Source organism: Anser cygnoides, chromosome 2, assembly GCF_040182565.1.
Source record: "Anser cygnoides isolate HZ-2024a breed goose chromosome 2, Taihu_goose_T2T_genome, whole genome shotgun sequence".
Lineage (NCBI taxonomy): Eukaryota > Metazoa > Chordata > Aves > Anseriformes > Anatidae > Anser > Anser cygnoides.
In genome coordinates, this window is record NC_089874.1 from 68725712 (window position 1) to 68749743 (window position 24032).

General features: G+C 42.7%; 3 protein-coding genes across 8 annotated transcripts in view; 2 read left to right on the forward strand and 1 right to left on the reverse strand.

The window, feature by feature from the left end:
* GLB1 (galactosidase beta 1) overlaps positions 1–24032 on the reverse strand; it is a 96348-nt gene that overhangs the window by 6007 nt on the left and 66309 nt on the right. Inside the window, exon 16 of one of the 6 annotated variants that reach the window (XM_066992326.1) lies at positions 11332–23797. The exons of the other annotated variants lie outside the window; for them this stretch is intronic. Coding sequence (XP_066848427.1) covers positions 23723–23797 — 75 coding nt within the window. The 3' untranslated portion in view covers positions 11332–23722. Of the gene's footprint in view, positions 1–11331; positions 23798–24032 lie in introns of those variants that run through there. 6 annotated transcript variants of the gene reach the window in all.
* CX3CR1 (C-X3-C motif chemokine receptor 1) lies at positions 32–11684 on the forward strand. Its single transcript, XM_013190415.3, has 3 exons — positions 32–174; positions 1454–1525; positions 10606–11684. Exon 3 carries the CDS (start codon positions 10620–10622, stop codon positions 11682–11684), a length of 1065 nt encoding a protein of 354 aa, XP_013045869.3. The 5' UTR covers positions 32–174; positions 1454–1525; positions 10606–10619.
* Positions 22406–23482, forward strand: CCR4 (C-C motif chemokine receptor 4). The gene has a single exon (XM_013190412.3). It carries the CDS (start codon positions 22406–22408, stop codon positions 23480–23482), a length of 1077 nt encoding a protein of 358 aa, XP_013045866.2.

Below are 24032 nucleotides of genomic sequence, written 5' to 3' on the forward strand. Positions count from 1 at the left end.
GGGTACATTAATACTCTCAGCTCAGCCCTGAAGCTCAGCCCAGGAAGCTGCCCTGCTTCATAGTTCAGGTTTCATAGGGCAGGCAGAAGCACTAGAGAAGAGGAAATATACATTTGAAAACCATCAGGCTCAGCCTGAAGAAAACATTGGTTTTCAACGCAACTACGAATTAAGGTAAGAGACAAGTATATTTCACCTATACTTTGCCACAGCAGGATCATAAGAAGTGTTGTGTCATGAACTTTGGGAAGCTTTTCACTGCTTAACTCCGGGAATCTAAGTGATACTTACTTTGGGTATAGATGAAATGGTGGAAGTGTTTACGAACTGTGCAAGTAGAAAGGGGAAGAGTTTTATTAGTCAAAGCAGACCAGGGCAGAGACATTTTACTTGGTAGCTGTTTTTTTTGTGGCATCTTGTGGTGAGAGGATTATTCACCCCTACTAGAATTCCTCAAAGTTAAAGCAAAACCCTGACAGGTGAATAGTGTGTAACATCAGCACAAAAGGGTGGACCGAGAGGATAGAGACCTTCTACTTCATTAGATGCTATTTTTTGGATGTCTGCAGGGATTTCACAAACACTGCACTTGCCAGCACTGGCAAGCACTTGCCAGCACTGCTTGCTTTTGGTTTTGGTCAGCAAACCACCACCACAAACATCAATGATGATCAAAGACAACCCAATACAGTATTTTGGTAGAGATGATAGCAAGCGTCTAATGTGGACAGACTGGCAAGGTAATGATATAACAGAAATCCTAAAACTTGAGAAACCAACTTTCTTTATGACCACATTACTTAATTTCTCTGTGATTCAGCCTCTTTCCATGGGAAGGATGTTGCACAAAAGTGTCTGATCATTTTAGTGAGACATTTTGGTAATAAAGTTGCAGCAGCCTATTAAGTACTTGTGTGATATAAATATGGATGCAGAAACAGCAGCTCCCAAAATCTGGTCTGCTGGGGCAAGCTCTGTGTGGAGGCAATGCAGCCGGAGGCAGTGAACTGGGCAACAGGATAAAGAAAGAGAGCACCTGAAACAAATTACAAAAGTTTGGGCAGTGAAAAAAGTCCAAAAGGAGGAGGAAAAGGCTAAATTTGGACAAAGTGAATAGGAGAACAAATGGTAAACTGGGAGGCTGGCCAGAGGATAATGCAATCTTGCCAGGGATAATTTCATCTGGACACAGTCAAGGGATAATGTGCACTGCCCTCTAAAAGGAGGATTGGAGAAGATGATTTAACAGATCTCCCATTTCTGGAGAGCATTCTCAGGTTTCTCAAGGATGCCATGGCAATGTGATATTATTAATAACAAAAAGTGAGGGGCAGGAAGTAAATAGGTGCAGCAATAAAGGCGGCAGGAGGATGGAGCCAGTGCTAACTACAAACAAGCATAAACAGGGCACACCGCTATTAACAATTGTCTATTTTTGATGTTCCTTCAACAGAAAACACAAAGGAAATTTGAATGCCACTTATGAAGGGAAGGCCTGGGGAAAAGAAATACTGAAGGAGAGCAGGTAAGGGAAAACACAGGCAAAACGCTCAAGTATGCATGTAAAAAATAGAGAAATAACATTATGAGCAACTGTCTAAATGGAAAGGCCAAACAGGGAAACTACCAGGCTAGAGGAAATGTTCGTGAAGCAAATTTTCCAAGAAAAAGGTGATCCTGGCCACCACCATCCAGACAGATGACCACCCCAGACCGCCTCTGCAGTGGGCAGCTCTTGGAGGAACCTCTTCCCTCTTCAGCTCTGCCACTGCCCTTTGGGGGCACCTTAGGCAGCCACTAGCAGCCTCCATCACAGTGCTGCATGGCTTTTGAAAGGATGTGTGTGGTTCTTCCAGTCACCACGGCTAGCTGGGTGCATTCAGTATGAGTCTTACACATTTCTCATACTTTCCCATCCTGTGGCAGGTCCCTGGGGGCTGGACACTGCCTGGAAGCTATCTCAGGTTGTAGAAGTGCAGCATAGAACCCTAACGCCCATATCCATGGATCTGGTCCTAGCATCAAGACCACAAAATCGCGACCCTGAGAGGCATGGGTGAAAAATTCAGAACCATTTTTTGGTGATTTTTGAACCTCAGTTTTAGGACGCATGGTCTACACAGGATCATACTGTCAGGCCATATTCTCCTAAGTGCTTAAAAAGTGCTTAAGTCATTTCTGAAACTGATATTTAGAGCTGTGAGCTCTGTAGGGCCAGATTTCTAAAGGTACTTGTCCTACCAGAGGTTCAGACTGATGCCTTGTGGTGTTTTCAAAAGCACCCCAGTGCTTAGCTCCCATTGAGAAGAATTATTTGAATCAGCGATGGCGTACCAGGAAAATGCCTTGATATGCTTATCTGCAACTTCACTTGCTCGAGAGCATTTACAGGTCATGTCCTGAAAGCTGAGCCCATATCCTGCTCCATTAAGGCCATGTTCGTTTATGTTGCTATCTAAAGAATAACAGCAATAAGAAATATGCTCAAGAAAATCACCTGAGTTTTTGTAGAGCAACCTAAGGATATAGCAGGACCAAAAGACTCTCTGAATGGCTTTGAGCAAATTTGAAGAGAAAGATGTCAGGGAGCAGGTGGGACCCATGGCACCCTATTTTCATGGCCACAGCCTCAGGGGCGCTTTGTCCTCCCTGGTACTGAGAAGGAGCTTAAAGCATTACAAGACTTACAGCTTTTATTATAAATACAGCAATAACCACAGGGGCAAGCTGCCATGGCCCCAGCAAACCACACACAGCCTCAGTGTTTTTGTCCCTCCTGAGCAGCTTGCAGCAAGTCTTCCTGATGGAACAGAAAAACAAGCTAACAAGGGGATGTGGCTAGGGGCAGGATGCCTCGTTGGCACCAGGGCTCAGTCCAGTTTGTTGTGAAATTAACACAAACATCCCAAATGAGGCCTCTGGGCTGACCAGCTGGGTGGGACCACAGTATAAGCATCTCCAACTCTTGTTCAAAATAATACCTCTGTGGTTGCTCTGAAGCACAGGTGGTAAAGTCTTCACCACTGGCAGACAGTAATAGCTCCACGTTTCTGTTCTTTGCTTTTTTTTTTTTCTTTTTTTTTTTTTTTTAATCAGAATATATCTCATTCTGATGCAATGGACTAAGCTGGGTTGTGCCCTGGATTCTTGCTGCCCTAAAGTTATCTACAGGTTAGCACCACTCTCAGAGCATATTTGAGAAAGCACTTTCCAGTGCTACAAAGCCTTAGGTGAAGGTGGCAGAGATCCTGGACTCTATACTATCCCCTCCTGTCCAATCCAAACCTGACCTTTTCAAACATTATTTTTTTTTTTTACCAAGAATTATTGGTTTAAATGTATAGATTTACATGCTCCTCATCTGCAGCTAGTGGTTCTAATTTAAAATTTTAGAAGCTAGTGCTTCTAATTAATTTGTGATGGTGGTGTAAAAACTGTAGAACTGATCCAGGGAAGGAGCTTTTTTTTTTTTTTTTCTCTCTTTGACCTAAATGTCTGTGTTAAGGGACTACAAACTTCTGCAATATTCGGGCTTACATTTATCTTCATCAGAAGTGGTTTGATCAGCTTCCATTTCCAAGGCCTTTATTTTTTACTTAAAACGCCCTGATTTTTGGAAAACAGTCAGCATTCTTCCCCTTGAGTTGGAAAATCTAATAATGAAGTGGCCTAGGTCACTACTTGTTTTTAAAAATCTTAGCCTCAAATCTTGGGGGAATCTCCATAAAGCACCCAAACTGATAAGCAATTAACAAGCTTGCAGAACTCTGCCTGGCCACAAAAATGGCCCAGCTGACCTGAGAATAAATCACTAAAAAAAAATGAAGAAATATCAAAGAAAGGAATTTCCTCACCTTAAAGTCATCAGAGAAGGCCTGTGGGAGCAGGGAGGAAGGATGCATCTGAGAGTGTCCCAATGGCTTGTCTGCTCTGCTTCCCTGCCCATCAGAGGCTGTAGGACTTTATCCAGGCCCCCTGTGCTGTGCTCCTCCACTGTGTCTGGCTAAAGCCTGCTTCCCAAACTGATGGCTTCTCTTGATGTGGAAGCCCTCAGATGTACAACAGTCCCCTTTTCCCGCTTGAAGTTCCAGTCACGTACCTTTCACTGTTAAATATGCATATCTGATTTCTAGCTTGCGTGTTTCTGCTGTGAACTGCCCCGTGTTAGTTTATTGTATGCCAAATCCCACTAGATTAGCAAGACTGTTAACAAGAGAAAAAGTGATAACATTTTCACTTCAATACACTTTCTTTCCAGAAGTTCAGCAGACAGCAGTGAATTTTTCACTGAGAGGACTTTCCTCAGCCCATTCATCACCTGGGTGGCTATACCTTTTCTATACTTTCTTCACCTCTTATAAGTTCGGACACCTGAAGTATGCCTACAGCCCTAGTAGCGAGCTCTACAATGGTAAAATCTTCCCTCTTTTGCTCCTTCCCATGTAGTACAGCTGTGAACACCCAAAGATTGCATCAGCTTTTTGTACTGAAACATCTAGCCGGGCACCCAATTTCAGTGTCTGCCCATGTTTGCTTCAGGGTTTCCTGGCGGATGCACCCCCATGCTCCAGACATGGTCTGTGGTGTTCAGCCCACCTGCATGTAACTTTTGGCTACAATAAAAGCCAAGGTGAATCATCTGAGAAACCCCAGATTACTCAGAGCTGGCTGAATCACTGTGCAATTCTCTAGCATTTTAATCACTTCACCCTGCTAGCTCTGATTCCCAGTTTGCTTTCAGACCACTGAAGCATTTTTGAGTCTGTACTCATGGTTCCCACAGAGATTTTACAAGCAATATATCCAGTTCAGTAGGGCTTCCCTCACTGACAACTGTTTTTTGAGATCTGACAGCTAATCAGGCCAAATTCCATTGTAATGCTTTATGGGGTTTATGTTGCTTTGGGCTGGAGACAGTGTCATTCACATCAGCAGGCAATGCCAGCCAAAGCTGCAAATCTCCAACATAACTTTTATCAACCTTGTCATCAAACCAAAGCTTTTTTTTTTTTTCTGTAAAGCCACACAGCAGCATTAGCTACACTCTTACCCTTTACTCCCTTAACTCTTTAAATTTTATTTTGCCCAAGATAAGCATTAGCTTGCACTACCTGTTCTATCTTGCTTCCTGCTTTTGAATATTGGCATTGTGACAGCTCTTTCCATCACTTGTAGAAAGTGTCCCTATTTCAGGACTGGATGAAAGGCTCAATTTAAAGGAACTGCATCCGCTGGATTGGGCCTAATTTGGGCCCTAGCTAGCTAAAACGACACCAAGAAGTTTCAGAGACCATCCCCAAAGGACAGAGCTGCCCAGCCCTGAAGCTACACCAACCAGTTGGGTGTAAGACTAGAAACCAGGCCCCAGCTCTGGTTAGCACATTTCCCACACATCTGCGCTTTGTTCTGGGTGTCATCTAAACCACAGTTAGAGGTGTCTGCAGCAGCCTGGTGAGTGCATGGTGGATGCGTGGTACTGGGTTGGTTAAGAGTTTCACCAGGACTGCCAGTAAGACTTTTAGCCCACTTCCCTCCTGCTTGTTTCTACCTAGACCTTGTTAGTTCCCTTAAATTTCATGTGTGTGTATGCTAGAAGTGCCACCAACAGCTATGACACTTCATTTGGAGGTAGCCAAGGACATCCCTGTGGTCTTGCTGAGAATCACTGGCAGGTGGGAGGTTGATGGGTGTAGCCACGACTGCACACAGGCAACAGTGCTTATACTTGGGCAGGGTGGTGGCAGCTCAGATCTAAAGATGACAAAGGCAAATGCATCCATGGGGTTTCGCAGGGGTCCCCACAAAGCCTGCCAGTTTCCCTGGGCCAGCATCAGGCTGAATTGCCAGTATGCAGCTCGGGCCTGCTGGGCTGAAAACATGCCCTGTTTGCATGAGAAAAGCAAGTTAATTCAACCTCACCCAGAAGCGCTGACTAAGGTGTGAAAATCTTCTTGAGATTTGAACACTTTACCAGCATATTGTGCAAATCTGAAGCGTGACCCTCTGGCAGAAATCTGGTTTGTTTTATTCGTTGGCTGCTTTTTATTCAGTGGCAGCAGAGGCATCATGGAAAGCCAAAGTGCTTGCAGACCTGGCTTCTTGGCAGAAAAGCTTGTAACATGGCATTAGGCTGATAATGAGTAAGATCAGATGTGCAGATAGGATTTTGCTCTTGTGTCACACAGCTTGATGTCAGGGATGTTTGAAGGCTGAAATGCAACTTCTGTTGTTTAGGGGAGCTTGCTACTCTCTCACAATTTCACTTCCCTATGTGTTACATATAGCGCACACGACACAGATTGTCTGGGAATAGCTGTGTTGAGAAACAGGGTTTTCATCCTGCCTACTATTGTCTTTTAGGCAGCTATAAGCATTACTAAAAGCAGAAGTCTTTGCTGGGAGTAGGGTGCAAAGCTGCTGGGGAAATGGGGAGAGAGAGAAAAGTGGTTGTACAGCTCCATGAGAAGCAGAAGTGAATCTACTATTTCCTGTATTCAGCAAAGGAAAATGCCTGGCTGAGAAACATTGCAGCCACTCCATCCTTACTTGGTATCCTCTGCAGTCTTCAGTTAACTTTTTCTCTTATTTAAACATTTATCATAAACACAAGAGAGAAAATTGGGTTTAGTCTGACAGTGAGATATCACATGCATGAGATGGGTTCTGCAAGGCTGACAGAGGACACCTGGCCAGGAAGGATGAAGGTGGGCAGAGTTCAGATCCTCACTCCAGAGTGCAATAAAGTTTTATTGCAAGATGCCTATCTGACATGTTGTTTGTTTGTTTTTGTGAGACCTTTGGTTGGTTGCAGCCCACCTGTTGGGTAATATCAGCTTAAACTCAGGAAAGTGGTATCAGAGGTGCTAAATTTTCAAAAAGAACTGACCATATTGCGTATGCAGAATGAGTGGCAGTGGCAGGATATGAATGTGCAGTTGGATGGATACCAAATCCATCAGATAGAGAGTGAACAAGACACAGACTGTGACAGCAGATTTGGATGCTGCCAATGTCCCCTCCTGCTGCTGTATGTGCTACACGGGATCTTACCCTTTCCATCAGCAGAGGTTCCATGGGTTTTGCAACCACCCATAGAGGAAATTGAGGTAGAGGAAATAACTTGCTATTGTAGAAATAAATTATCTCCACCAGTGAGCTCACTGAAAAGTATTTCATGAAAAACCCCAGGCCAAGTGAAGTTCCTCCTTACATCAGTAAGGCCAGGATTTCATCCTGCACCTCTGTGTGAGTGCTCTCCCGTGAAGAATTGGCCCATTCTAGGCTCAGTTTTTTCTCCAGGCAATGCCAGCGGAAGTAGACTGTGCAGAAGGCTGCCAGCCCTGAGGGCTGTCCTGTGTCAGAAGCTGCATTTCCTTACAAGTGTGATACCTTTTATATATTTGGTTTGTGATACCAACACAACTTACCAGCATGTACGAACTCATACAGAAACCCTCCAGAGGAACAAGCTACCTTTCTGGACATGAAATCAGGGAGCAAGCATGGGAATGATGAGCATAACTAGAGGACCTCAGAGAGGAGACAGTGAAACAGTGGAAGCTCCCTCTCTCCAAATGATTAATTTCTGAAATTTCTGAATTTCTGTCTGAAACAGGAGCTCACACAGCAGAGATGCTGGGGCACTTTGCAGCACCATTGTGGCCTCTGTCCTGATTTGTCGCAGAATCAAATCAGGAAGGGAATTCTGGAGGTCTCTGGGCCAAAGCCCTGCCCAGAGCAGGGCCAGCCAAGTTTCAGACACTTCCAGGAATGGAAATCCCACAACCTCCCTGAAGCCCTGTTCTCGTATTTGACCACCCTCACGGTGAAAATATTTTCCAGCTAGTAAGTAACATGGCCATCGCCTTCTACTCCTCTGAGAAAAATTGCCTGCTTTACCTTTACACCTTCTCACTAGGTAGCTGCAGACAGGAATACCTAGTGAGAAGATTGGGACCTCGGGTCCTCTCTTGTTAAGGCTGATCAAACCCACCGCTCAACTTCCTCTAGTATGCCAGGTGCTCTGTCCCCTAACCATTCTGGTAGCCACTTGCTACTGCTCCCCAATACATCAGTGAAGAACCAGCTGTGGAGCACATCAGCCCATGGGGCAGGAAGGACGCTCTGGCACTGTGCAGATGGGTGCAGTAAAATCTCAGTGGCAGAGAGCAAAGTGGGCTGGCTTAGTGACTCATATTCAGCATGAGAGCCTTTGGTGCACCCCTGATACTTCTTTCCATTTTAAAGGGACCTGCTGCAGGCATTTAGTCTATGAAGAGGTGAACAAAAATGTCAGGATGAGAAGGCAGAAAATGCTGGGCTGTTTGGATCTTATACTATGTCTCCTGCTCATTTCTGTATCCCTCTACATGGTAGATAAAGCAATGTCGAGATGGGCAACCTCTCACCCATCTCTGTAGGCAACACTGATTAGTTGTCTCACCAGTAGAAAATTAAAATCTTGCTTTACTATTCCCATCAGCTTTTGCTCCAGCACCTAGCTAGGCCTTTCCTCTTCATTTCCCTATAATCATGCACATCTCCAGAAGCTGATGAACTAAATTGGGCTACAAGCAAGGAGCCGGATGGCCTTGCAGACAGGCTCAGCTCCCAGCTGAAGAGGCAGCGAGAACTGCCCAGCCTGTGGGTGTGCCTGCCGGATGCATACAGCCCCCCCCCCCCAGCACCATGCCCATGCCCCGAAACTGCCAACGCTGAGACAGCCCGTCTTCTAGCCAATTTTTCCTGTGCAAAACCACAAAGATTATTTTATAATGACTATGGGCACTTCTCATTTAAATTTTGGGGAGAACAACTATGCTTTGAACTTTCAGAACCAGATATCTTACAACAGAGAGTGTGTGTTGTCAACTGGCACACAAAAAAAAAAAAACCTTTGAGAAATGACTACAAAATGAGAGGTCAGAACTTCACAGCCCACACTACAACAGCACTCTAGCAGTGAAGCGTTAGGAGAAAATGTCAGTAGAGTCAGAAGAGCCATCCACAGGGGAGTTTGTTGTAGTTACCACTACATCATATGAAACTTCTTGGGCAAGGGCTCTAACATACCTCAGGACATTTTTACTTCATGCTTAGCACTGCAAGGCTTATTTAAACAGAGGCTGTGGAAGTTATTGTGCTCAGTGAAACACGGACGTGTAAGCTGGGATTCCACACACTTTGCTCCAAGGGTCAACAGTTAAACAGACCATTGGTGTCTACCACTGTGCCTCTGCTCTCCTTGCAGTCAAAGGGGGTTTCATCAACACAATCACGAGAGTCCAGAAAGCAGTCTGTCTGTCTTGTCTTAAAGGAGACTTTGTCCAACCTGCATTGAATCAGATGCACTGCTCTTCACTGGCTGTACTGACTATATCTCCCAGTAGCAGGAGATGTAATGCATCCCTATTAGATACAGCTTAGGGTCACTAAACTGAATCCCACCTTTGTAGTCAATGGGGGTTCCTGTAAGAAGTTCGCAACACTGTGACCAAGGGGTAGTTATTAGCTGCAGCTTTGTTAACACTGACCTTTTCTTTCAGTTTCAGCTTTAACAGGTGGTTTGGCCACGCGGTCATGGCCCTGGGCTTCTGCACAGCACATCACATTCAATTTCCCTTCATTTCCTACGGAGAGCACAGATAACTGATACTTACAAGTTCTTTACGCAAGCCAGGGAGCAGACCTAATGCAATAACATACGCACTCCTCTAGCAATTTTGATTCCCTGCTAACAAAAGTTTTTACAGAGACTTAATGCCACATCCCAAGGGAGCGCAGAGGAATGGTGGGTGCCCCAAGTTTTTGCATCTGCAAACAAGCGAGCCCAGAGATCATGTATCCTCACTGCATACACTGTCTGCGTGCAGTCTAACCTTGAGCTAATGAGCCCTGGCTCCAATCTGACTACCCCGCACTCAAGGCAGAAGCACTCACATTATGCTTTGGCACTTGAGGAAAAGCGTCAGTACAGTTTCTCTTTATTTGATATAAGAGGATTTTTTTAGAAACTCATCAAAGATATGCTTGCTCCCAGCGGATGTCCCAGTGCAATCTTTGCTTCTGCCACATCAGCATGCATCTGCTCAGGCATGGCCAAGCTGGGCATCTTACCACACTTCCACCCTGGGGTTAACATCTGGGGTTATGCTCAGCTCTTGTTGATGCTGACAGGCATCGCATGCTGATTAGCAGCTACATTTAGACTATCACTTCCTGCTGAACACTGCCCAGCCAACTGGAGACTGCCCACACTTCTCACACTGCGATGCACTACTTGCAGAGCTTAGCTGTTCAGATGTCACTCTGCTGCTACTCTGCTGCTCATCTGCTGAGAAGGGTCTTATTCAACAGCCTTTAACATTATCACTTATTTCTTCTTATACTAAAGAGCTATTTTTCAGTGAAGTACATATAGCAGAAGAGTCTAGTCTTATCTTAGTAATCTACCATCACCTCCACAGTCATACAACTCTTACTAGCCCAAATTGTGACATAATCCCAAAGCGAGTGTGTTGGTGAGGTTTCTCAGTATTGCACCATAGCAGATGCTGGATCTCTCTCTAACAATTTTCTTTCTCTTGTCATTCATGTCATCTCTAGCCAGAAAATTCATCATGGCAGAAGCATTCCCAGAAGTGACAACGGAATACACTTATGACGAATATGCTTTTACCTGCGATAAAACTGACATCCAAGAATTTGGGAAAATATTTCTGCCAATATTTTACATTGTCATGTTTGTTCTTGGCCTCACGGGGAATCTCATGGTGGTTTTTGCCATTTTGAAAGCAGGAAGTAAAAAAAGCATCACTGACATTTATCTTCTGAACTTGGCTGTCTCGGACCTTCTCTTCGTGGTCTCCCTCCCCTTCTGGGCTTCCAATACAGTGCGGGGATGGACTCTTGGGACTATCCCATGCACAGCTGTTTCTTCACTGTATTATATCGGTTTCTTTGGGGGAATGTTTTTTATCACAGTGATCAGTATTGACAGATACTTGGCTATTGTCCGGGCAACATACTCTCTGAAATCCAGAACCGTGAAGCAGGGCTTTCTGATAACCTGCGGAGTATGGGCAACAGCAGTTTTAGTTTCAGTGCCACATTTTGTGTTTTCCCAGCTGTTAGAAAATGACTGCATTCCTGTGTTCCCCCAGGAGCTGGAGAACATCTGGCCAGTGTTCTGCAATGTGGAACTGAACACCATAGGCTTTCTCATCCCAGTCTGTATCATTTGCTATTGTTACTGTGGGATCATCAAAACCCTGCTGTCCTGCAAAAATCAGAAAAAAACTCGAGCCGTAAAACTGACCTTGGTTGTGGTGGTTGTGTTTTTTCTCTTTTGGTCCCCCTACAATGTGCTGATTTTTCTTGAGACTTTAAAGCACTATGAGTTATTTGTAAACTGCAAACAAATTAAATCATTGGACTACGCAATGCACCTGACTGAAACCGTTGCTTTCAGTCATTGCTGCCTCAATCCTCTTATCTATGCCTTTGCTGGGGAAAAATTCAGGAAATACCTTTACAGTGTTTGCTTAAAGTACTGCCCATGCCTGTGCTTCTGTGGGCCCTGCAGTCACTACCAGGTCAGCTCTTCAGCTAGCTATGCAGAAAGCGCTATGAACAGCAACATTACCCTAAACACCAGTGACCAGGATGGAACTGTCTTCCTATGAAGTGAGAATGCCTCCTGTAAAGAAGAAATTTATGTAAATTTATGTAAATAGCCTTCTGCAGGGCTACCCATCCCTGAGAGATTGCCATCACCCATGGGAAAAGACCTATGACAGCACTGAACTACTGACATGCCTTTGATTAAAGATTAAATATTCTAAAATAGTGAATATTTTAAAAACAAAAGCAGTACCATATGTCAAGGCTGAACACTGAATTGAATCAAGAGAGAGAAAGAGGATAGGTAGAAGCAAAAGCAACACCCTCTGCCCAGAACAGAGATGGAGAAGAATTTAAGGATAGGGAAATTGTTACACAGTTTTGCCATCAACACTTTTGTGTGTATATACACCTGCAGTGCAAATGTTCATAGACCTAAACTCCTGTTTTAAGGAAAGAGAGATTTCTTTAATGAGTGGTAGCTGACTTAGCAAAGGGGAATACTTTTGTTACTGTATATTGAGTTATATCTATATGGACGTGATTTGTGGGTTATAGATTACAACAAATGTTTTACCTGTGCTTTCATACCTAATAAAATCCTACTGTTAAAATAAATTTTAAGAAAAGAAAAAGAAAAAAAAAAGTGTTCTTTCTGAACATGCATTTCATGCCAACAGTACACTCAGTGTTCATAGCATGCAATTACCAGAGCAACGACTGCTCTGACCCAGAGCTAATCTGTGCCAGCAGGCACCTCTCCTGATATATGTGGGCAGAATTTGGTAGAACCCCTCACTCAGCACTTCCTCAAGTGCTCTGCTGAGCGAGGGCCTGCCAGGTTAGCAAATGGACACGAGCACATGCTGGGACAACTGGAATTGGAGGTATGGGCTGGGGTGTCATTGTGTTTGGCCATCGTTTGCAGTACTTGGTAAGTGCATGCTTCACATCCATGCTCTGCTTGCCCTACCTTGTAAACACCAACTGTGTCTATATTATCACAAAAACAGCTTTGGGGACAAAATAACCACTAATCCATGCTGTCTGCCACAACCTTCCTCAGCCGTTGTGGCCTCCCTCACCACAGTTTATTTTCCCATGGAGACCTTCATGTGTACCCGGATTTAATGTGTTGCAGAGGACATATTTACTATGTGCACTCAACAGCCCCCACATATCCTTTTCTTACTTGCAGTGACAATACTTTGGGGGTGGAAAACATAAATCAGACAAGTCAATGGAGAGTCCTTTACCTGGGCCTCCCTGGAAAGCTCCTGCCATTATCTGCCACAAGGACAAGTGGGATTTTTTTTAGGACCTGTGGGCTGGAGTTAAGTGTGTGAAAAAAGGACTGTTGCTGCCTGGAAAGCTGAGATCACCATACAAGCAAAAATCAAGGACCAGTCTTACAAAATGAGTCCATACCAATGGGAACTATGTTTATACATCGATGGAACTGACAAACATACCAAATGTGATGAAACGCTCTTGCTTACTGAAAAAGTTTTTCCTGAGTATTGGTGGGAGGAGTAGGCCCTGTCTTTCTGGACCTCAACAACACCATGTTTTTTAAGAGAGCCTGGAGGAAAGCCTTTCCATTCATCAACTGAGTAATTTTCCACATACATCAATTCAACAAATATTATTCAATTTTTTTTTGCTACTGTATATTTACCACAATCTACGGCATAATAGTGCCTTTTCATAACATGCCATATATTAGGTGTAAAAATATCATACACACTCAACTTCTAAAATTTCAGCTGTAAGTGGATTTCCAGACTCCGGACCTCTTGGATAAGATTAAGTGTAGCTTAAGCATCACTTGAAATTAAAGTTCTTTTCAAAGTTCAGTCTGTCTAGGCAAGGAAAGTCCACCTGCCCCCACCCCCAAGCGATTCCTTGTAGTGTTTTTAAGAAATGCTAAGAAGTGCAGACAGAAAGAGGAAGGTACTCGAGACTAAACAAGAAGTTGTCTGTATGAAATCAGCCTGAAGAGGGTTTATTGCTAGACTGAGTACTGCGATCTCATTTTTTTTCAGTCTTTGCTTTATTTTTCAAGTAATGGTGAGCTACTGAGTGGGAAGAGTAAAAGGTGGTTTTTAAATATGACCCATGCACCACCACCAGAATGAAAAGCCCAAGCCTGAGCTTTTGGCCAGCTCTCTAGGAAAGCCCCAGTCTTTCTACAAAAATCCTGCACATCACCAGCATGGTACATTGCAGCATACACACCTTGAAGATGTGTCATCCCCAGTAGTGCAGACTTGCTACTGTGGGTCAAACTGCTTTGACAAGCCTGGGCTCTCTGCAATCCACACTGTGCAAACTGCATGTGCAAAAATCCCTCACTCACCAGTCCAGAGCTCCTGCTGACAACCTGCACTTTTTCTGTCTTCTTTAAGACACTGTGCAATGCAAGGCTTTCAAGGATTGTCAGCATAATATCATAATTTTTTATGCCATGTATTTGCAAGTTGTTATATAGAATTTGCTATTTATGTGCAAGGCCTATTTGCTCAATTTTTGAGCATTTGTGTGAAGTTAATAGCATCAAGGGGGTTTCCAGACATTGGTCTCTGCAACACAGAACTGTTGTAATTTCTCCTCAGAGCAGAAGTGGTAAATATTTGAAAATTCATTATAAACCAGAATCTTCATTTTTGTTTGGTTTGCATTCACAGGAAGAGCTCTGTTGCAATTGCCCCTTAAAACATTCCAGCCTCCATGAACCACATTAGTTCCCTAGATTTCTGCTCATCTTATACATTGCGCTCCTGGACGTATTCTTTGCACCATTTGAGCCTGACTGAAAGCCCGCTGGTGTCTCTTTAAGTCCCTCCATTGGACTTTCAGTTAACTGCAGCCTTTATTCAGAGACACGACTTCTCTAGAAAAGCCTCTGCAGCAGGAAACTGGTGTTACCTCACCACTCATCCCAATAGTTCAGTCACCAACCATTTGGCCCATAGATCTACATGCTGGGATATGCAGGCAACGGAGAGAAGCTGCAGTTCCCCTACAAAAAGTTTGCATTTAGCCCATAAATGCTACATTAAAATTAAAACCAGCAGCACCTTAACACAAAGAAACAGTTTGAGATGGTCATGATTGGCAGGGAGGACAAGGACAAAGCTGATGAAGAAGAACAGTAGATGGCGCCACAGCTCTGCTGATGAGATTTTCCCCAAGAGTCAGGGTTGTGCTGCTATTTCTATGTGCAGTTCTCTATGCTAGTGACTTTACAAGAACAGTTCCTTGCATGAAAGAATTGCTTGAAGCCCTGAGATGCAGCTTCAGCTATTTTTCAGGGCTCCAATCAGGTAGGAACAAACCAGAAGTAAATGGCACCTGGAGCAGATTGCTACACCTTTGTCCACATCCCTTTGCCATCCCTTTTGCCCAGGGCAATTTCTGAGCAACATAAACATAGCCTGAGTGAAGACCACTAGGAAACTGGGAACATTTCCCACTGGAAGGGCCTCAAGTGGTGTTGCTGATGGCCTAAAACACTCTTGGATGGGGACTAGGGTAAGCACATGCAGGAATTTAGGGACATCTCACTAGACGACTTCATTAGGGACTTCATCCTCATGGATGAAGTACCTTCACCAACACATTTTCTTTGCCCTAGTGGTAAGGCATTTGAGGAGGCTCAAAGCTGGGTTAGTATGTTATACACCACGGAAGTATCAGAACTGACTAAAATTTGACAGGGACATGTCAACCAGCAGCTCCAGAGTCCCTTTCCAGCAAGTCTTTGCTTTATTCTAGTCCTTCTTCCCCTTGGGATCCTTTGTTAGGAAATAGAATGCGGTCATCTGATTTTTCTGAAGGGAACCCTCATTTGAATCATTAAGGATCATCATTACTTGGTCTGTGTTTTGGTTCCTTATTGGTCCCACTGACAGTCGCTGCTTTCCAGAGCCTTGTGGTAGCTCACATATCAGGAGGCCACAATGCAAGAGAAGGACAAATTACAAGCTACAATAAAGACAACAATCAACGCACAGGCTAGATTTTACAGATCTAGACAGATTCCCAAAAAAAGGCAACTGGAGGCAGTGGCATACACCTTTTTTACACGAGGCTAAAGGAGCGAAGTATCTCCAGAGTCACCATAAATTCTCACTATCCCTGTAATCACTCTTGCTCCCCCTGTAGGAAGGACCCTCTGCCTTGAGCTTGCTCCATTATTTCTTCTGCCCATCTCTAGCATCAATGCATTCTTTTAATTTCCACCACAGGGTGGCATTATCAAACTCCATCGACTTAAAAGCCATTCATGATCAAGTAGGACACCGCAGTCTAGCAACTAGATCAGTGATGAACAAGTACAGAGCAGGAAAAATATATTTATGAAAAGTAAGGAAGAAGTAGTCACTATGCCCTGCTGGTGGAAGAAATGTCAATTTCTCCATTTATTTTTGTTTTATTTGTGTGTTCTTATTGAGCAAATAAGAGCCTGTGGATGTTAAATTAACTACAAGTGTTTCATCAAGTTCACAAAAAGCATCGGAATATCTTGTTAATCACAAAGATGAGTGATAAGTTCCAGTGAAAACCGATAAGAGTTGTTCAGCCCTACTTTTTGTTCCTATCAGTTTTATTTCTGCACCCTGAGAGGTTTTGCCTGTTATTAAAAAGTGAACTGAATATTACATAGGTTGTCTATACAGCTTGTCTTGAAGAGAACTAGCAGCGAAACAGCTTTCACCTGGCAATGCAGAGTGCCTGGGTCTTACAAACATAGAAAGAAGATTATTGTAGCAACTGTTAACAGCAAGTATTGCTTCTTAGTCCTGATCCTATGAAAGTACTTTGTATTTTGCAACTAGCTTCATTTATGTTACAAATACTGCCCAAGGACATGCCAGGAAAGAGTATGAAGGTATCTGTTGTGTAGATGTTTAGAGCAGTCTGTTAACAAGCTTTTGAAGACTACCAACAACTACAGTATTTGGGTCTTGGAGGCACTACTACAAAGCAAACAGAAAACTAAGGCTTTTTGCCAAAATGCCATAATTCCTTCATATCTAAACTCATCACAATGAACATTAAACAAACCGGCCTGAGGAAACCTCTGCTATTCATTGCTGCCTTGTCTTTAACTACATATTTATTTTTTGGTGGGGAGCAGCCTTTAACTGAAACATTATGGCGTTGTCTGAGAAACAAAAGAAAACATATATCTCAGGTATCAACTATTCCTCAGACTTGGAAATAGTGCAAATATGTCAACTTCCTGTAGAAATAGCTTGGGAACATTTCCTTGATCACTGAACAAGACAAAGAAAGATCCTTATGGTATCATTTCGATTTTAAAAACACAACTCTTGTTTTGCATTAGTGATTTTTATTTTAAGTAAAATTCAGCATACACAATGATTGTTTCTGTAATGCTTAAGGTTTAAAGTTTCAGTTCTTTTTTGTGAGCAGTTCTGAATATAGCAGCTTTGCTATCACAGAACAGAGAAAGAAAGCAAATTAGGTTGAAAGCAAATTTGTTGAAAACAAATTTGGTTGTATCCAAACAGTGGATACAAACAGCAGAATAAATAGGACCAAACCACAGGGAAAAAAAATAATGTAGGGAAATGCAACTTACCACCATTAAGCAAATAAAATAGGCATGACCATCTAAGACCTAAATCTTCTGTTTCCTAAAACTTCTTCAGCACAAGCAGCTGTCTTAGCCAAAGGTAATTCATATGTTCAAAACATTTGAGGTAAATTATGAACGAACCATCTGGGAAAAGAGTATAGATGATGGATGTCTCTAGAACTAAGAAATTATTTCATTTTCTGCATCTAGTTCTCTTATCAGATTGTTTCAGTTTTAGTCAGGCACAGTAAATTTGGAATAATCTGAAAATTAGTAGGCAGATAACTGCACAATGAATAGGTGACACAAGCTTTTTGCTAACAAGAATGGATTGGCACTATAGATATGCAAACTGTGATTCAAGTTCACCTGAATTGCAAGGGCATGGCCCAAGGCCTGACCAGGCAAGAAGAGGTTGGCCACCTGATGGAGAGGACTGTTCGCTGAGAAAGGTACCTGCTTGTGCACTTTGGCAGCCTGGATCAAAGACTGATCTATCTTTAGTTTATCTTTAGTCACTGTCACCTGCCTCTTTCCTGAGACAAACTCTTCTGGACAACCTCTTCTCTAATACATACTTCTGAATCATCTATCCATGGCCAATGCAGATAACACAGGGAATAGGTGGTGCTTTGGTGTATCAGTGGTGAGTGCCTCACAGTAACAGCATCTAGCCCACGGATTAGACTCACAGATCTATCTCCAGTCCTTCCTTTGGCGAGACTAGTGTGCAACCTGCAAGATGGCAAGTTAAAAATAAGATTTTCCATAAAAGCAGGGAGTGGCTGAAATCATCTTTTGGCAAGAAGCAGGGTTTTCACTGTTTGGGTTGTTCTGCTTTTAGTTTTTATTAAGTTCCCCTCTTTTGGTTCTGATTTGTGCCCTTACAAAGGACTAGACACCTCTCAGTCAGGCTAATCAGATTTGGTCCACATCCCTGCGCTCTTGTGATTTTTTTCGCCAGCGCCACGTACCTGCTACCACCTAGTAAAGAGGTAAGACCTCTTATTTATTCTCCCCCTTTCCTGCCAACCTGTTAGTTTACAGCAACATCCTCTGCATCTCACTAAGATCCCTTCCCCCTTTCCTCTTAACCTCGTGGTCTCCTGCCATCCCTTTTTGTTAGTTTCTGCCAGGCTCTTCTCTGAAAAAAAGACACCCTGCCACGTTAGCAGGGAACCTCAGAGCTCCCCATCTATGGATTAGTTATATTTAAGATTCTTTATGCTCTTCTCTCTCCAAGACACAGAAGATCCTTCACTCAAAACACATTTCATTCATTTTCTGCACCATTTCATTTGATCAGAGATTTCTTCCCTTTTCTTCATCTTTTCTGCAGTTTTACTAGTAAGTTCTCAAAGGAACTTTTTTCATCAACAGACCATCAGGTGTTTCAGGGTTCATTTTCATCCTTTTCATTTTCATGAACTGGCAGATGTTTTTTTAGCTTCATTACCTAGAGTTCACAAATCCTAAGTAGACACAATCTCTCTTCTCTTTGTGGCTATTCATTCCTTTTTCTGAAGTCATACTTGCTAAAAGTCTCCTTACAAAGACAGCTCTTCCCATTTGCTGAGGGAACATGAAGTGCACTGATATGGTATGCTTCTGTAACATTACTGCTGCTTTCAAGACACTGTGATCCAGCCATTCCTCCCCACCCCACCAGAGCAACAGAAGTATGCTCTGACAAGGAGCCTTTGCTGCCCAATGTCTCTGGTGGTGGTGTCCCAGCTTTCCATCCACGACAGGTACAGAAAGATGCATTCAGCTGGTTCGAAGCATTTGCTACTTGAAAGTCTTTCAGCCAAGGGAGGGCCGGGGTAAAAGTAGTATGCCAGATAGGTCCTTTCTTCTGTCTGGTGCTATATGAATTATGCTAAATTTGCATTGATAAGACTGCAGATTTGGTCCTTGCTTACATTACAATTGAAAGATCAGAAGCATATCTGAAATGTGGCATGTACGCTAAGGACAAGTGGACAGACCTCAGAAGGTTGCTAGTGATGGGAAGTCATCCCATTCGGTTCTATTCACTGCTTCATCTGGGCACAAGGAAAATCAGCACCGATGAAATTCAAAGGAGATGACCAGATTGTTGGAGTAGAAAATAATGACTGGGACAAGACAGGCATACAGATGAGTGGTGGTTATTGAGGCAAAAGCGTTGCAGCTAAAACTAAGGAAGGGCGATACCTACAGAGAAATGAGGTGTTTTTTCCTGAAAAGCATATGCTTAAAAGAAGGTTTCATGTCACTGTTACTGCAGACAAAGGGCTGAAATTATGCCCCTTGTGTAACAATATGTCAAAGAGATTAATGAGGCCCTGCAGGGACAAAAGAGCAGCAAGAGGAACAGCTTCAAGTTTCTGTTAACAGAGCTGATGAAACTGGTACCACAGTGTTGCCTGCTCAGCTGATGTCCACATCTTTAGAAGACTGTCAGCAAACTGAAGAGAAGACATACATGATCTGCAGAGTAATAACCTGCACTGTTGATCTCACAGTGACCTATTTAAAACTCTCCACAGATGCATTTTATGAAAGACGACTGAGAAGCTACTTCCCATATGAGTATTTTATTCTGGCGAACAAGAAACCAGTAGATCCCACAGTTCGCATTGTCTTCACATCAAGCTTTTCTGGAGGAAACAATTCAGCCAAATACAAGCTAGTGGGCAGAGTAACAATGTCAGAGGCATATAGGATAGCAGCAAATAGCAAAACTGAGCATAAAGCTATATCTGTGTCCAGAATGACACAGGAGATTGATCTAGAAGATATATCTCCTGTTTAGGATCTATTATTTTCCCTCCCTCCTACTCATCTCCTGTAGTTTTCTTGTTTGTACTTCTCAAAGTGACTCTTCAGTTTCTCCTGCTAACAAGCAAGCAGCCTCCCCTGTTGAGAAATGGTTTTTACTTCTGCTTGGCCAGCCTCTTTTAGGACATAGGGGAGAGCAGCATTTGCCAGCTGCAAGCATAGCTGTTCTGCCAGAGGGACTCAAAACCATCCCATTTGACCAGCACGTCCCCTGTGATCATCCCCCTTCCCCAGATCCCCAGAGAGACAGGGCTCACTGTCTTCTCAGGAGAAATTTGTAGAAACTGATAGGCTTCATGCTGTGATAAAAACCATGAGAAACCCCCAGCCCTTACACCACACACACCCGCGACATCCTACATCTTATTTGATAGTTTGTGAGAGTTTGACCATTATCACCATTTGCATCAGGTCAGCAGTAGTTTTGCCATATATAAAACCTGCTATGGGAGACATCAAGCAAAAAGGCAGTGTGAATTTGCATGCCCTCATTTCTTTTCTTAGCAAGATAAGCAGGGGTTAGGAAAATCAAAGAATAAACAAAAGGAGACTTCCCTACACTAAATCTATACAGCTCTTTATTACCACAGTTACATGGTATAACTGGCAAAATCAGTTATCCCACATAGAGGGACTAGAAACACACCTCCCACACACCCATCAAGTGCCTCCCTCTTCTCTGCTCACTACAGATGATCCTTTCATTATTTTTTTCTGAGTTTGAGATGCGTTTTACAACCCATGAAAAAGAGCAGTTTCTGTTGAATGAGAGCTACTTATTGACATCTGCTTTTAACGATTTTGGGTAAGATGAAGGGGCTTTAACTCAGCGATCCGGCTCTCACTGGAAACTTTGTATTTCCTTCCACACCATAAGACACTTTAAATTTCTTTTCTGCATTTAAAGGACCATCTCTGGTGAGCACTGAGGAGAGAAACACTTGTGATACAATCTGTAAGGAAGTACACAGTTTCCGTTGACAGACACAGCTACCTTGTGACATCTGCTTTTTGCAGCTGCTGGGTATCGCAGTGTAGGCAGCACCTCACTGACAGAGTTACCTGGCCAAAAGCAAGTGATTCACTCCACTAGAACCAAGACTCTTCCTTGCATCATTTGAGAAGAAAAGGAGAGAAAAGGTAACATTTACAAAATTTAGTTTTAGAAAGAGTTGTCTATGTTATATGCTCATCACGTGTGTGACTGTAATGCTTTTTCATTTACCTTTTGTTGCCACTCAGGTAATTTTTACAGCAATTTTCAGAAATTCTGCATAATCAGGATTGAGTGTGTGTGCATCATATGAGTATTTGTTTTCAGTTTTAAATGCTCAAGTAGAATAGCCATGCAGAATGTAGATTAGATTCAGGTGTGACTAGGTGCTAGTGTTGCAGAGCTGTCATCTCTAGGACATTGGTGTTGAACAGTTCTGTCCCTGTGACTCGTAATTCAGATTAAATTCCTCTCTGTGTATAACAGAACAGAACTGTAGACAGGAAAGTTGTGACTGAGATTACATGCAGTAGGGGTCAGGTTAATGATAGTCAATGCTTGCTGCACTGTAGTAGCACTATGCAGTCTGAAGATAAATAGAGCATTGATACTCACTTTTCCTCTGCTTCCCATTCATAAAAATAAAGACAAAGGGGAAAGACATAACACAAGCTTGCAAAAATTCTAGTAAGTTAGGCTAAGAAATGACACCTGCTGTGATGTGAAAAACATAGTAATACATCAATGGTGTATTTGCATTGCATCCATTATGTGATCTGGTCAACCTCGAAGTAACATCACTTAAAACTCTGTATCTATTAGAAAAGAACATACATAAGATGACAAATTCATGTTATTCACTTCACCACTGAAGACAGCACTTACTGAAAATTGATGTCACCTTTCACTGTCTTCTTTCAGTGATGTTTGCCTGAGTGAAAAGATGGGTAAAAACCTGAACTGCTATGAACAGTGGCTTCACTTTTTACTTTACGTTACATAGGATTATCCCTCTCTGATTTGAGGTACATAGTCTGTTATCTTTCATCCCTATTTGCTTTCCTCTCTGCAGTTTGGATAGTGTTCAGTCTGACACATCTGATTTGCACCATGTTGGAAGGACTGAGCACACGCATGCCAAGGACAGTACTTTACAAGTGTGCATATAAGCATCCCATAGTACTTGAATATTGTTTGATGATCTGTAATGAGAAGTGCATTGGAACTGCAAGTCAGTCTTTGTGTATTGCAGTCTTTTCAACGTGATTCAGGCTTGTGGAGTAACCACATGGTCATCATGAAGACAAGGTCACTGACATTTTTATATTCTTTCATTCTCAGGAATTTGGGAAAAAAACATGAGTTCTTCAAGTACAGAGTCCTTTGAAGTTGACACCTCAACCTTATATGACTATTACGATAATTATAACGATGCCCCAAAACCATGCAGTAAGGAAACTGTCAAGAGGTTTGCAGCCTCCTTCCTACCTGTTCTATATACCCTAGTATTCCTGGTTGGGCTAATGGGAAACATTCTGGTCATAGTGGTCCTCTTCAAATACAAGAGACTGAAGAGCATGACTGATGTGTACCTGCTAAATCTCGCCGTCTCAGATTTGCTCTTTGTTTTTTCCCTGCCGTTCTGGTCTTATTTTGCGATAGACCAATGGGTTTTTGGAACTCCCTGGTGTAAAATCATTTCATGGATCTATCTGGTTGGGTTTTACAGTGGGATATTTTTTATTATGCTTATGAGCATAGACAGATACCTGGCAATTGTTCGTGCAGTGTTTTCCATGAAAGCAAGAACTACTTTCCATGGCCTGATTACCAGTGTTATTGTATGGCTGGTGGCTCTTTCAGCCTCAGTTCCAGAACTTGTATTTAGAGAATCTTTCCATGAGCAAAATTATACTACCTGCAAGCACAGATATCCAGGAAATTTTACGACATGGAAACTCTTTTCCACTTTGGAAATCAATGTTTTAGGGCTTCTAATCCCTTTTATAGTTATGGCATTTTGCTACTCCATGATCATCAAAACATTAGTCCACTGTAGAAATGAGAAAAAGAATAAGGCTGTGAGGATGATCTTTGCTGTCATGATCGTATTTTTCTTCTTCTGGACTCCTTACAATATTGTAATTTTCTTACAATTGCTGGAACTTATTGGAGTCATTAGAGACTGTCAAGCAAGCAGGAATCTAGACTATGCATTCCAGATAACGGAAATTTTCGGCCTTTTTCACTGTTGCCTCAACCCAGTCATCTATTTCCTCATGGGGGAAAAATTTAAGAAGTACCTGAAGATGCTCTTTAAGAACTGGTGGTTACCTGGAGATATTTGCAAGTGGTGTGGACTTCACATCAGTTACCACACCGAGTCTACCAGTTCATTCCACACACAATCTACTGGGGATCAAGATGCACTGTAATGCATTTCAGACCAACTGTTGAACTCACCAGAAAGCAAACTGACAAAATCAGGAACTTTGAAAAGCTAAGCAAATGCACAAGCATCTAATAAGCTAGCGCCTGAAAATAAACTTACTTTAGCTTTGATTTCTGCCTCTTAGATTTTTCTGAATATTACGACAGAAGCTGTCCTAGATGTGAAACCTAGGAGATGGACATGCAAGTTTTACCTGCTGCAATTATAAATCACTGCTCAGATTTCACAGCAGCCTCGGCTCACTGCAAGTACTGCGCTCTGCTTCTTGTTTTTCACCAGCATCAAGACAGAGGTTGGCCTGCATGGAGGGGTGAAGGAAAGAATTCCTCATCATCAGGAAGTGCACTTGGAAAATATCTTTGAAGGCTAAGGATGGTTATTACCATATTTTTTATTCTACAGCTGATCTGTGTAGGACTTGTTTTCTCAGACTCTTAGTGGCCACTGTTATACATTTCATCTCAGGGAGAGGATACACCTTCTGTCATTTAAAAAAAAAAGGACACAAAATGCACTCTTTCTGTGCACAAAGA